This window comes from Stegostoma tigrinum, chromosome 31 (genome assembly GCF_030684315.1).
Source record: "Stegostoma tigrinum isolate sSteTig4 chromosome 31, sSteTig4.hap1, whole genome shotgun sequence".
In the NCBI taxonomy this organism is placed as follows: Eukaryota; Metazoa; Chordata; class Chondrichthyes; order Orectolobiformes; family Stegostomatidae; genus Stegostoma; species Stegostoma tigrinum.
In genome coordinates, this window is record NC_081384.1 from 26,247,842 (window position 1) to 26,262,893 (window position 15,052).

Below are 15,052 nucleotides of genomic sequence, written 5' to 3' on the forward strand. Positions count from 1 at the left end.
GTTGAGATTGACACACCTCTAGTGGTAGTTATTGGTGTAGACTCGATGGACCAAAGGGCCTTTTCTGTGCTTTATCAATCTATGAAAGCTGAACTGCCTTTGGATAGCTCAGTTTCCTTGAAATATTTGGCAATCTCCATTCTGATTTAATCCCAAACATCCCAGGATTTGGACAGAGTTGCAGTGTTGGAGTTTGCATGCTGCCACCTTTTGGTGAATTTCCTGTCTTCTACTCATCTAGTCTTTCCACAGTTTTCTCCTGATATCCTTGAATGGCAGACAGATATCCCATGGTTGAACAAAGTTGCCATATTGCACTTTTGAAATCTAACTTCAGGAACAACCTTGACAAGGTGTGATCCTCAATGTCCCAGATGTGAATATTGCACAGGCCCTTGAGACTGCTCCTGGTATATTGTGTGTATTTTTGGCATGCTCACTTGAGGAAAGATGCTCTAGTTCTGGAGGGAACGCAATAATGGTTTACCGGACCGATTCTTAAGATGGCAAGACTGACTGTGAAGAGGCTGGATCATTAGGACTGTATTTGCTGCAGTTAAGATAACTGAGGGGGGATCTCATAGAAAGTTATACAATTCTAACAGTTCCAGACAAGGTAAATGCAGGAAGCATGTCCCCAGTTGACCATGGAGTCCAGAATCTCACCTTAAGAATATGGGATGGAGCATTTAGAACTGAGCTAAGGAAAAATTACTTCACCCAGAGAGTGATGAGCCTGTAGAATTCTCTGCCACAGAAAACACGAGACCAAAGCATTGGCTGTTGTCAAGGAGTTAGATGGTTCCTGGTGCTAAAGGAATCAAAGGATATGGGAGAAAGTTGGTACTGAATTGGATGATCAGCCATGACTTTGAATGGAAGAGTGGGCTTGAAGGACCAAATGGCACACTCCTTTTTTATTTTTCTGTATCTAAGACTTTATTTGTTTCTTTCCTGTATGGTAAATGCAACATTACTGAACTGTATTTTCTGTCCTTCCTGTCATCCTCCCGTTGGGTTTTTTGGCTTTCCGTCCCTTTTGTGAAAGTAAACAAAACTCCTCTTGGGAATTGCTGCTTTGGGATATTCTCTTTTCTCTTGAATATCAGCATTGGCTTAAGCTTTGTCCCATCAGGCACAGATGACAGCATGATTACAAATCTACTCCACTCATAGCTTGTCTTCATTACAGTTTTCTCTCCTACCTTATCATTGCCATAGAATTTCCTCCCCATTTGACTGGCATGTCAAAATTCATGAGCCTCCCCTCTCCTTCCCACACCCCCCCCAAAAAAAAGGCCAGTCTGTGTCCATTCCTTTGTCTCATTATAAGCTGCTGAAATCCGATAAGCCATCATCAAAGTTCTTTTGGGAGACATCATGAAATTTTGGTCTCTGTTGTAGACCTGGTGTGTCACCCAGGGCTGGTGTTGTACTTCACAGTGCATAACTTGCTTGTTTGAAGGTGAGAAACTGAAAGTCGATTCTGGTGATTACAGTGGACATACTTCACAATTTCACTTTCTAAATGTGGCCATACAGTAGCCTTTGCTCTGCTTACCTAATTTACTTAAGCTACAGGTAACTGTCTGTGCTTTCTTCAATGCTTGAGGTGATGTAGAATTATGTCTGCTCTGTATCTCAACAACTTTTATTTGTGAACTGAGCTGTGTACCTGCTGATGTATTTCAGTGCCATGTGTCATGTTCAGAAGCCTTGTGACATCAGATTATAGTCCAGCAGGTTTATTTGAAATCACAAGCTTGCAGAGCACTGCTGCATCCTCGGGTGACATCTTTCGGCAGGACCCTGAGCAGCATTGATGTACAGAGGGATCTTCAGGTTCAAGCCCATAGCTCCCTGAAAGTGGATAAGCAGGTAGCTACGCAAGTAGATAAGGTGGTAAAGAAGGCGTATGGCATGTTTGCTTTTATTGCTCAGCGGAGAATTGAGGACAAGAGTCAGGATGTCATGTGCAGCTTTATAAGTCTTTGGTTATGCCACATTTAAAGTATTGTGGTTAGTTCAGGTCATCACATTACAGGAATGACGCAGAGGCCTTGGAGAGTTTTCAGAAGAGGCTATCAAGGGTGTTGCCTGGCTTAGAGGATATGACCTATAAGGTGATTCTAGAAAAACTTGATTGTTTTCTCTGGAGCGGTGGAGGCTGAGGAGAGACTTGCTGGAAGTCTGAAAAATTTGAGGCGTGTGCGTAGGGTTGACAGTCAGAATCGTTTTCCCAGGGTTGCAATATCTCAAACTAGGGGACATGCATTTGTAGTGAGAGGGCACAGTTCAAAGGAGATGTTGGGGCAAGTGTCCATTAGAGAGAGTGGTCGGAGTCTGGAACGTGCTGCCAGGACTGGTAATAGAGGCAGATGTGATAGTGGTGTTCAGAAGACCTTGAGATAAGCGCATGAATATGCTAGGAATGAGTGATAGAGACCAAAGGCAGGCAGAAGGGATTAGTGTAGTTTAGCATTATGTCCAGCATTGTGGGCTGAAGGGTCTATTCCAGTGCTGTTTTCGTTTTGTTTTGTTCTAACACACACCATTTGAAGTGATAAAACTGAGCGCATGTTGATGTACATGAATATAAGCCAAACAGCACCAGGACAAGTTTGACTTCAATGACCAGCGAATGGTCAGTAAAGAATGAGTTTGGATTATTTTGACTATTTTAAAAAAAAAACGTGACTTTTACACAAGGCCGACTATTATTCATTTGGTAAATAGTCTAGGCCTAATTCTTCTTGCAGAGCATTGCATTCAAGTCTAAATTACTTTTTCTTAGAGTTTTGTTTAAAATGAGTTCTAGTTTTGTAGGAGAAATCTTTCACATGTGAGGCAAATAAGATATATTTAGACTGCAGAAATACAAGACAATGAGAGGTTCTGACTGGGTAGGGGTAGGAAATCTTGTTTCTGTCCGTTTAAAAGGAATTAATTTTTCAAAGATTTAATCATCTGGATGTGAGTTTGCTCGCTGAGCTGGAAGGTTCGTTTTCAGACGTTTCATCACCATTCTAGGTAACATCAGTGAGCCTCTGGTGAAGCGCTGGTGTTATGCCCCGCTTTCTATTTATCTGTTTACATTTCCTTGGGTTGGTAATGTCATTTCGGAAACGACTGCCAGACTACTCAGACCTCTTGGCATCATGGTAGCCCACAAACCCACCAACACACTAAAACAGCAGCTAATGAACTTAAAAGACCCTATACAGACAACAAGCAAAACGAATGTCATTTACAAAATACCTTGCAAGAACTGTGACAAACAGGCAGAAAGCTAGCCACCAGGATACACGAACATCAACTAGTCACAAAAAGACATGATCCACTATCACTAGTATCCTTACATACGGATGAGGAAGGACACCACTTTGATTGGGGCAACACATCCATCCTAGGACAAGCCAAACAGGAGGACACACGAGAATTCCTAGAAGCATGGCATTCCAACCGGAACTTCATCAGCAAACACATTGATTTGGAGCCTATCTACCATCCTCTGAGAAAAAGAACAGGAAATGACATCACCAACCCAAGGAAACCTAAACAGATAATAGAAAGCAGAACGTAACACCAGCGCTTCACCAGAGGCTCACTGATGTTACCTAGAATGGTGACGAAACGTCTGAAAACGAACCTTCCAGCTCAGCGAGCAAACTCACATCCAGAACCTCAACCTGAGCTACAAATCTTCTCAAAACTCGCTATTTAATCATCTGCTTAAATCAGTATTAAATGGCTTGCTGAGAATTGAACCAGTCTTGTGAAATCACAGATTCCCCTGTCATGTGCAGTTGCCCGTATTTCTCGAAATATGTTGACGGAGATAGACATTTGCAGCCTATAACACTGCTTGTTTGAAGTCAGCCTGCTGAAATAGAGAAGGATTAGATTAAGGTTGCAACATGCGCCTAGTGTCCTTACTGCATCACAAGAGATGGAGATTGTTCAGAGATCTGATACCCTGCATTTCATATTTGAATAAAAGGAAAATACTGTGGATGTTGGCGAAACTCAGTAGGTCTGACAGATATAGAAAAGAAGGCACTGTTTCTCTCTCCATGGATGTTGATTTTCTTCAGTGTTCTGTTTATTCTGCATTGTACGTTGTCAGCTTGGTAGCATGTGAACTGCTCTGCATTCCAGAGCATTTTTCAATTTTATCAAAATTGCATTATTCAGTAACCATGAGCATAACAAGATGCAGTATAGATGTATGTGATCATTTCATGTTCTTTCAGTGTATGGGACAAACGTTGCCACCTTGCATGCACCAACAGAGAAACTGGTAATGCTTTACTTTTCCAGCCTGTTTAGGAGTGGAATTATTTTTGAGTTCATTCATTCTGTCTCAGCTTCCTACAATGTGAATTTTTTTGACTAATGCAGTGAGGAAATTCAAGAAGCAGCTCATGCTGTCCTTTGAACACATCTACAAAGTTCTTGATAGTTCATATTTTCTTTTCCAATCGTACGCAAGCTTTGAACTTTGAGCTCTTTGAAGTTTCTGGATCTGGAAGACTGCAACGTTGTTTTGGAACGGGAGGTGTGAGGGTATTTCTGTGTATGGAGAGGGCCTTGTTTTGTGTGCATGGGCTTCTAAGGCTCAGAGAAATATTGTTTTTACGTTGACCTTATTTTGTTGAGCTGGCAGTCTAGCTGTCTTGCTCATTGTGCATGCTTTCTTGGTCTTTTTCGTTGTTTCTAGCAAGACCATCATTTATTACCCATCTCTACGAGCACCTGAGATGGTAGTGGTGAACGATCATCTAGAACAGCTATAGTCAATCTGCTGTAGGTACACTCAATGCTGTGGGGAAGGCAGGTTCAGGTAGGGACCCAGCTTCTGTGAAAGGTTGTATCATTCCACTTCAGGATGGTGCGGGCTTGGCAGGCAGCTCGTCGATGGTGGCATTCTCAAGCACCTCTGCTTTTGTCTTCCTACGCCGTAGAAGTCATGAGTTTGGAATGTTCTGGAAGGCAATCTCGTTGAGGTGCTGCAGTTACATGTTATCCTTGCTACCTGCTAATTCAGGATCTGAGGATTTATGTACTCACAACGCCAGACCCCATCTTTTTGTTTCTTCATGTGACTTGTCTGGTCTGATTGCATGGTCCTTTGCTCTACATAGCAGAGTTATGTATGAACAGTACCCATGATTTTTGTTATGTGATAAGTCACTTCCCCTATCGCTTGAGGATGAAATGCACATGGTGCACACAAGATGCACCTGTGTGCAGGTGGGCTGGGTGTGAATCAGTGGGCTGCTTTGTGGTATTGAGTTTCTTATTGGAACTGCACTCTGATATAATTGGATCACAGGCCTGACTTGTGTTCTGTATGTGGTGTATGCAACTTGAGGAGAGAGGCGATGATGCCTCAGAATTTCAAACTTTTATCTGTTCCACTAGTCATTGTTTTTGTGGCTGAACCAGTTCAGTTCTTGTGAATAGTGACTCCAGAATTGTGCAAGTTGGAGATTCGGTGATGATAATGCCACTTACTGCAGAGGTGACTGTTAGATTATCTTGTTGAAGATGGTTATTGCCTAGCACCTGTGTGATCCAAGTGTTACCAGCTCCAGCTTCGATGTTGCCTAGATTTTACAGAATATGCACGCAAGCTTTATCGGCGTCTGAGTTGTTGTGAACGATGTTGAATGTTGTGCAGTCTTCAGTTAACCTCATCACTTCTTAACTTATGCAGAGTATGGCATTGAAGTAGCTGAAGATGTAGTGATGTCCAGGGTTAAGATGGTTGACTCCAATAATTTGTGCTCCACTATATATGATTGACACTTTTCTGCCCCCAACACACACACTTAATTCATTTGGTGGTGAGGGTGGAGAGTAAAAGAGATTCCTTCATCTATTCAAACAGCTGTAAATGATACTATCTTTGACTTCCTAGAATCAGTTTATACAGTCTGAATTGGGAAGGCAGAAATTAATATTCAGGTTCAAAATCTTAATCCACATTTTATATTGTGTTTTACCCTAATGCACAATTTTGATGTAATCATTTAACAGATTAATGGAAGTGTTATTAAATATTTTGCATCAGGTTACTTAGCGGGTATAGTACGCAAGATAGATGGAACTCTAAAAATACATCAGAGCAGGAACTTAATGCAGTCAGCATGACTTTATAAAAATAATGGGCCTAAGAAGGAAGAAATAAATCTCCAAGGTTTCATGATACCTACTGCCGGATATTAAAGGAAGTAGATTAAGAAATTGCAGATCTGCTGATAATCCTTCATTCTCCTCTCTTTTTTGTTTTGAGAATCTTGCAGTTAGACTGGAAAGTTGAGTGTGACTCCTTCTTAGGAAGGGAGGGTTAAATCTGATAACCACAGGTTTGTTAGTTTTGGTTGTAGGGAAACTGCCCCACAGATTGAAGAACCTACCCTAAAGTGTATAATAACTGAGCACAAGAGCAAATGACCTAATCAGAAAGAACGAATAATTGCTTTGTTAGAAATAAAGTAGGTCTGACTAACTCAGTTGAACATTTTTTAAAGTAGGGAAGGAACTGTTAATTCCATACAAAATGTATTTTAGGTTCTACATAAAACCATTGGCAAAAAAAATGTTAAATGTCAGATATCGTTTTTGATTTGGGTTATAAATTAGTTGAGAGAAAAGAGATGGAGAATAGTGATAAAAGGTCACATTGGCAGAGTAAGGTAAGTGGTGGTTACCTAGACATTTGTTTGTGGTCTCTTCACCAACATCGTTACAATAAGAGCAATGTTATATGTAGTGCAGTCAATGTAATAAAGTTTCAGGGTGCTTCCCAAGTTTGGAAAAAATAGAGCATGGCATGGAATTGCATGAGAAAGTGTCATATAATCAAAACTCATTCCAAAGCAGGCTTTAAGGAGTGATTTTAAAAGAGGAAATTGAGGTAGAGATTAGGTAAGATTAGTGATGGAATTCCAGAAATTGGGGCTTTTGCATCTAAGGATTAGTCTTGTCCAATTATAATTGGAAGTGTACAAGAGGCCAGAAATGAATGCAGATATCTAGGATTGTGGGGCTGAAGTACATTTACTGAGGTGGGGAGGTGTGAGACCATGGTGGGATTTGAAAATGAGGATGAGAATTTTGGTATCAGGAGGCAACATAGGTCAATGTAACTGAAGGAACAGGGGAACAGGACTTGGTTGCAAGTTTAAGACACTGGCATCTGAGTTGTGGCTGACCTCAAGTTTATGGATGACATAATATGAACCATCTGGTGGGAGTGCTTTGAAATGGTGAAGTCTTCAAGTGCCGTAATGAAGTCATGCATGAGGGTTTCGGTGAGAGCTCAGACAGGATGAAGTTGGATAACGTTCCAGTGGTGGAAGTATGTAGTCTTAGTAATGACATGATTTCAGGTTGGAAGCTCACTTTGGGATACAGTGTGATACTGATGCTATGAATAGACAGGTTTAATTTTAATCTTTCTGAAAGAGGTAGGATCAGTTGCAGTGCAAACTAAGTTTCAAATGGGAATTGAAAAAATGATTTCAATCTTAGTGCATGAAAATCAGTGGCCTTTTTGCTGCCAGTCTACTTTCAAGTGTGAGAGGTGGGGTTTAAGATGATAGATTGTGGTAGAGCAAAGAAGCTGGAGTAATCTTTGCATTCTAGAATGATTCTGGAACAATGAACGGTTTTCACTGATGTAAGCATGACATTATTTATACTTTGTGGTTTATTTAAATCTGACAATGGAAGACCAATTGATTATCCGTTTTAGAACTCTGCAACCCTTCAAGTGAGAAGAGATTAGGGCCTCGGTAGAGGGAGGTAACAAGGATTATGGTTTTAACGAGGCACTAATCAAAAGTGGAGGTGAAAGTGGCAATTGAATAAATTAGTGACTGTAAAAATATTGTGACAAATGGAGGTCCAAAGGTTAAATAGTTTGGACCTTGAAGGGGGAATTATAAATGTATTAGGCAATAGCTTTTTTTGGATCGAGAATGCAATAAGGCCGGGTGTTGCTAAATCACACGAGGAAATGATCTTAAATGGCCTCATCTGTGGTTGAAGCAGACTAGTGATCGCTTGTTGCCAAGAATAAACCTAAATGAGCAACCTAAATATTATGGGGAAGTAGCTTGGAGGTACAGTTTGATATTAAGAGGGCAATGAACTCAGAAGAGAGAAAACATGATAAGTTGACATGGAGGTTGAAATCACCAAGGCTAAGAAATCTTTTGGTGAGGACCATCGGGAGAAAAACAATGAAGAAATCAGTGATAAGTTTTACTGTAATTAAGATGGTCTAAAATTAGTTTGAAAGTGGTGTGAGTGGAGTAAGGAGAGATTCTCAAGGGAGGAAAATGTACCAGAAGAGAAGAGGTAATGCCAAACAATGATCTTGTGTTAAATAAGCGCAGTGCCACCAAGTTGATCATGACCAGGTGAATGGGTGAGGTGGTGCAACCAGCAGGGGAGGTTTCGCTAAGGGGGAAAGGTTTCATCACCTCTGCCAGCTCTATCAATACCATCAACCACAACAGGTTTGTGGCTGGGTACTTTGTGACAAGAGAACAGACATTCTGGGCGGGGGTGCAGGAGCAGGGAATGCATAGCATGCTGCTGAGAATTGATCTGAAAAAGTCCACAGGATCAGTAGTGGGAAGGAATGTGTTTGATAAGATTGGAAATGAACTTTGCCAATGGGTACAAGAGTGAGAAAGCGGAAATGAATGAGATGGGGCTTAATGCAGCTAATGAACTAGTTCTGAATGTCCTGATAAGACCGTTGAAGGAACCAAGGAAGAGGTAGCGGGAAGTTGTAAGCTTAAGTTTGCAAAATAGAGCTTGAAGTGTTGGCAAGAATGCAAAGCAGACTTTGAGTTGGAATAGTTGGGAGGATAGTACTGGAAGGTGAAGAAGTGATAACAGGTAGAGCAATAGTAGAATGTCTTGAATATGGTAAAGAGAATAGTAGTGAAAAGTGGGGAGAAAAATTAGCTTGTGGTTCAGAGTGGCAACAAAATGAAAAAAGCACAAAAGCTACGATATCTAAACCAATGATAGTAAAGATGCCATGCAAAATAGATGGTCATGGTAGAGTGTAGTTCGGAGTTAAGCTTAGAAGCCCAGTGTGGTTTTAATAACATTGGATGGGTAAAATCTGCATGAATTGTCATTGAGCAGTTGTCCAAGTTTGCAAATGAAGGAATTTGAAGCCTGTAAGCTATTTGAGGTACGCTAATGAATGTATTTTTAAAACTGAGACAGTTCAGGAGGTGTAGAGCCTCCATAACAGAAATTGGAAAACATGATAAAATCCAAAAGCAACAGAAGTTTGCTGTGTATTCTGCCGAGGGTTAAACTGAAGCCAGAAAAACCAGTACCCAGCCACAGGAAGTGACGGATGTCTGTCTGCCTGTCAGTCATTGCAGTGTGAAGGAAGAGCAGTAGACTGATATAGAATACTTGTAAATCCTTGACAAAAATGAATACTGATACTTAAAATATCAGAAAAAAATGCAAAAGTAAATGGGGTCGGCACAGCCAAAAGCTGAAAAGTGGTCTTGGTGTTGAAAGGAATATATCTCGAGGCTAAATGTATTGTACTACAAAAGCAACAAACCAATTGGATCAGACTTTGAGAGAATGCAAACCACCATGAGTGTTAGCATGACAGTTTTTATCATTCCTTCACTACTGTGTTCTTGACAGTTTTTTTTTCTGGCCTTGATTTTGACAAATCTTCCTGTCTGCTTGGGTTTATCCCATGGATATTAAAGGCAACTGGTTACTCTATCCTTATCACCCCCTGCTCCTCCAGAGGGTGAGGGTGGTCTTGTATTTTCTCCTCATATCAAATGTTTTCTTCAAAGTTGGTGGGACTGAAGAAATAGTTAGAGGGAAGCAGAACTTGGGATGAGATTGGATTCTCAGACCCAAAGAACCAGGAGGTTTTGGCCTGGATTATTACAGTAGCCTTTGTCAGAAAGGACTAGCTTATCTTTTTTTGCCTCTAGTAGAGTTGAGATTCAGAGAATCCCCCCCAAACAACCCCACTCACCCTCACGACCACCACCGCCACCACCAACAAACTTGTCCCTGTAACCCTGAACTTTGTATGGCCAATTCACCTAACATCCACATCCTTGGAGTGTGGGAGGAAACTGGAGCACCTGGAAGAGACCTCTGCAGACAAAGGGAGAATGTGCAAACTCAAACACACAGTTGCCACAGGGTGAAATTGAACCCATGTCCTAGGCATTGTGAGGCAGCAGTGCTAACCATTGAGGCACCATGCTGTGCAGGTTGCTTGGGTTAACAGATTTCCAAGTAAGAAGGTCAGTATTTCTGCCCAACTTGGTCTCACTTAAACCCACATTCTGAGACCTTAGCTCCTTACAAATGAACATTCATGCAAGTTGTGGACAACTGTACTAAATTCTCGCACCACTAGTCCTTGCCACATTTAAGAATTACAATAGCAGGAAAATCAGTGTGCTCCTCTCAGGAAAACGATTGAGGTGTACTGCAACTTCTGGTTTTCAAGCCGGAGTGCAGTTGCAGAAGCTTTGGTGCTCTTGCTGTCCAAAGTTGAGGCAAACGCCTCAGCATCCAACACTGTTGGAAAATGAGTTTGAGTTATCAATACAGCCGAGCTCCAAGTGTATATCATTTTTAAAGGTTGCTCGTCATTACCAAAATTCATGGGTAGATGATTATATATAAACATTCTAATCATTTGGGCTTTTGTGCAGTAACATGATTGCTCAAATTTTATATTTCCTCCACTTGTCCCCTGTTGATTTGCTTACCTTGTTCTTGAACATCATTCAACAGTTGTTTGGCAGTATACTGTTAACTTTCACCTTGACAAATTTTGCTTGCTTTCCAAGGCTTATCTCATTTCTAAGTTTTGCTTCTCTATGAATTATTTTGAGATTATGAAATACAATAAAAGATTTCTTGGTCTTGTCATTCCCATGTAATGTTAAAACTTTTTCACTTCTGATTATAATGAGTTGACCTCCAACAATTAGGCTGCAGCATTTTTAAAAAGAGCAGAGTTGTAGCAGGTGCCATGGTTGTGTTGGATGCAGTATCCAGTGGTATATTAAAAGGTAGATCAAAGTGCTTTTATAATAAATACATATGCTTGCATGTTTGATCCTTTTGACATGTTTGTAATTGAGATGGAGAGCTTTCTTGCTTGACAGTTCTATATGTCAGCCATTCTGGTACTTTGAAGGTAGCTTTTGGCATACACCAGATATTTCTCCTATAACCTAGTTGTGTTCTTATGCGACCTAGTGCATTAGAAATTCATGTTATAGGGAAATCATTATAGAGAACTCGTTAATAGAAAATCGCTTAAACTTTACAGTAGAAAGTTTGTGTTATCCAGACAGTGTCTGCTATTCAATTGTATTGCAGCCAAGTCATGTTAACAAAACCTGTTATAGCAGAAATTCCTGTAAGTTTGAATAAAGAACACTAAAACCACTGCCTATCTTGGCTTAGCAGCGTTTTCAAATGATAGAAATGAGTTTTATATTGGGGTCATAAGGAATTAATTCTGTAGCTTGGTGTTGTGACCTCATTTTGGATTATCAGGTGCTATGGTACCTCAATCTCTGAGCGAGATAGAGAAATCTGCAGCCTGCATTGATCCTTTTTGATAGCTGCACTGCACTACAGTCTGCAGCATATCAGTGTTTTTTTACTACTTCCCTAGATTTGTAAGAAATTAATTAACAGAATTTTCCAGAAAGGTTGTATAGACTTTTCAAGGTTTCAGCCTGTAGCTCATCAAAAAGAGCAGGAAACCTTGATAGTTTTGAAGCGTGCATGCACTTTTTGATCATAAATGTGTACCTGTCTGCTCAGTCTTTTCAGAGGTTTATTTTGGTGCTTGCGTTCAAAAAGAAGTAAAATTGGGGCTACAGAAATTTCTAGAGGGCCTTGGTGTTTGGTAAACATCCTTTTCAAAACAATTTACTGAGTTAGTAATTGGATGCCATTCTTTTTGTGGCTGAAGTGAGTGGAAAAACCACATAGCAAATTTTCATGCTGCATTAGTAATGTATGCAAAAGTAAGAAGATAAGTTAAAGATTCTTTCTTGGTCTGCAGTTTATGCTGTTCAGTTTTCATTATTGAGTTTACATAATGACCTTGTATACAACTTAATGTGATTAGAATGGTGTCACCAAGACAGGTTTTACCCACCTAATCTTGCTGGGTACATCTCGCTTGGACACATCTCTCTTTGGAAGTATATTTTTTTTAAGTGCCCATAACATGCGAACCAGCTGTGTTTTGTTCACTTCCTGACTTTGGATAGGTAAGTAGTACAGATATGATAATTAAACCTTAATGGGTCTGGGTTTAACTTATGAAATTTGACAGAAGTTTGCTTTTTTTTGCAACCCTTTGCCATATGAGCATCAGGTTCGGGTAATGAGGCTTTTCACAGGTATTTGTGTAAGTGACACAATGAGCAACTGGAAGATGTCCAGAGTTCCAGGATTTAATGCTGTCGTTGACAGTAATGCAAACATCTGTGTGTTTCAAATGATGTTGATGTTTTGATTTCATTGGTATTTCAGTCTTGTTGATCCACACTAATTATACAGTTATTTGTCTTGAATACTTTCAGTTACACACATTCCCAATAAATAATAATTTCTGATTTGTTCCAAGTTCAATGCTAGACAATCTACCTTTGCAAACTTGTAATGCCAAACAAATCGCTGATGCATCTGCATTGTAGCACAGTGATTTTCTGTTGTCTTGTATCATTAAATGAATAAGTCTCATGTCTTCAGTGTGCTCTGTGGGCAGAGGAATCCAGTGTGCTGATCTTTATTAGTATTTAACATGATCTGCACCTGTGAATTGTGTCAATCGTTGCTGATGGAAAGATCACAATAGCAACCAAAAATAATCCTTCTATCTGCCCGTTGGTGTGTCTCTCAAATCCTGTTTGTAAGAAAGTTGTGGATCCGTAACTTTATGCCCTTTACTGTATACCCAGTATTAAGAATATACTTGTTACCTATTTATCCCAGTTTCTGTTGGTGAGCAGGTAAGTTTTGCTTGAGTCTTCTTGCTGGATGATTAATGGTAGTTGTGCAGTAAATCTTTAGACATCCAGCAGTTAGAAACTGGATTTGAAACAGCTCTGGGAAATGAGGTTCAACTAGTGTTTTTTTTTGTTAATTTTAGTTGAGTTAATTTTCAGTGGACTTGTCTAACCCTTGATGTTATCAAATCTAATGAACGTTTTAGAATTTCTAAGTTGATGTGAAGGATACAGTAAATATGTTGTAAATTCTTACAAAATGAAATACCTGTTAAACATGTAATATTGTAAATTGTTTTGAAAATATGTATCAATTAAATGTGTAATATTGTAAATTTTGTTTTTGAAAATAATATGATCAGTTTATTTGCTAAGTCAAATTTCAGGAGCACTGTATTGATATCGATTGCATCAGGAAAAATGAGCAAAATTACAAACTCCCTTAATGAATATATTCACCTCTTTACAGTAACAGGAGAAGGTTTCTGCAGAACTCTTTTTTTTTCCATCTGCCTTGAGAAAACCTGAAGCGTAGTTAAGCTGGCGATGTCAAGGGTACCAAGTCCTCCACCCCCAGCTGAAATGTCAAGTGGACCTGTAGCAGAGAGCTGGTGCTATACACAGGTAGGCTCGTCCTTACGTAACTGTTCTTTCCTCTATTTTGGTTTGGAAGATGGGTGAAGAAACATATATTGACACGGGTTTACTGGTTATGCCTATTTTGTAGAAAGCTTTGTCTGGTCTCCAAAGTTATGTACGATTTTTCTAACTTCTCATGTTTCGGACGTGCTGACTCATCTATGAGACTTAGTATGATAGCCACATGCAACGTCCTTGATAGGTTTCTGTTCTTCATGCGTGGGAAAATTTAATAAATGCCAGTAGACTATTTGGTTGAGAGTAGCATTATTGTTAAACTTGATCACGGGAGCTGGAGTAGATCATTCAGCTCCTTGAGCCAACTGTGCCAAGATGACAGATCATCTACCTCGACACCACTTTTCCATGCTATTCCTGTAATTTTTGTAATTAATAATTAGAAACCTGTATGCCAAATGTACCTTCCTTTAGGCGTGGGGATTCAATTGCAGGTGCAGTTTAATCAGTGTTTTACAATGAAAAAAAATTTATTTGCTTCTGAACTCAAATCTTCTGGTAATAAATGTTAACATATTTGCCTTCCAAATTTCTTCTTGCCTGTGCAGTTTGGCCTTCGGTAACTTGCCTAAAGGGATCGAAGTGTGCTTTATTCATTGTAATGCTTGACAATCTTTCACTGCATAAATGCGCTACATTCTCATTCCTCCTCCTAAAATGGATAACATCATACTTCCTCTCCGTAAATTCATCTTGACTGTCCAATCAACAATTATTTTCTAAACATCCAGTAATTACATGCTTTATGACAGATTCTGGTTTTTCTCCCTACTCGTGAGGCCAAGCTAATGGATCTGTAGTAGCAAGGTTGCATTTGCAACCTCCTAATCTACACGTATTATTGCAGAATTATTAGACTTTTGGTAGTATTTTCATGCATTTGCTGTGTCTTGTCATCTCTTTCAGTGCTATTGTGTGACTCTCAGCTTCATTAATTTCCTTAGTACTAATATTATACTAATTTCTTCCAGTTCCAATCTCTTACTCAACCATTGGATCATAATTATTTTGAGGAGACTTCTTTGGAAGACAGACGTACAATTTATAGAACTTCTCTGCAATTTCTGGATTTCCTATTGTCAATTTTCATGTTTTTGCCTGTAATAGGCTCTCTTTTTTTATTAAAAAAAGAAAATTCTTTTTACATTCTGAATTGTTTCTAAGGTTTTGGAGTAGATTTGTAGCTCGAGTTGAGTGTTGAGCTTGGTTGGCTCACCGAGCTGGTTTCTTGTTTTGCAGATGTTTTGTTACCATGCTTGGTAACATCCTCAGTGCAGCCTCCGATAAAGCGATGGTGTGTTTTCCTGCCTGGTTTTTAAACTCTG

General features: G+C 39.7%; 1 protein-coding gene across 2 annotated transcripts in view; it reads left to right on the forward strand.

Annotated features, from left to right (window-relative positions):
- The window catches only part of spop (speckle type BTB/POZ protein), a 125,990-nt gene that overhangs the window by 49,036 nt on the left and 61,902 nt on the right, over nt 1-15,052 (forward strand). For both annotated transcript variants that reach the window (XM_048560920.2, XM_048560921.2), the window contains one exon: nt 13,540-13,694. In XM_048560920.2, coding sequence (XP_048416877.1) covers nt 13,617-13,694 — 78 coding nt within the window. In that variant the 5' untranslated portion in view covers nt 13,540-13,616. The remainder of the gene's footprint in view (nt 1-13,539; nt 13,695-15,052) is intronic.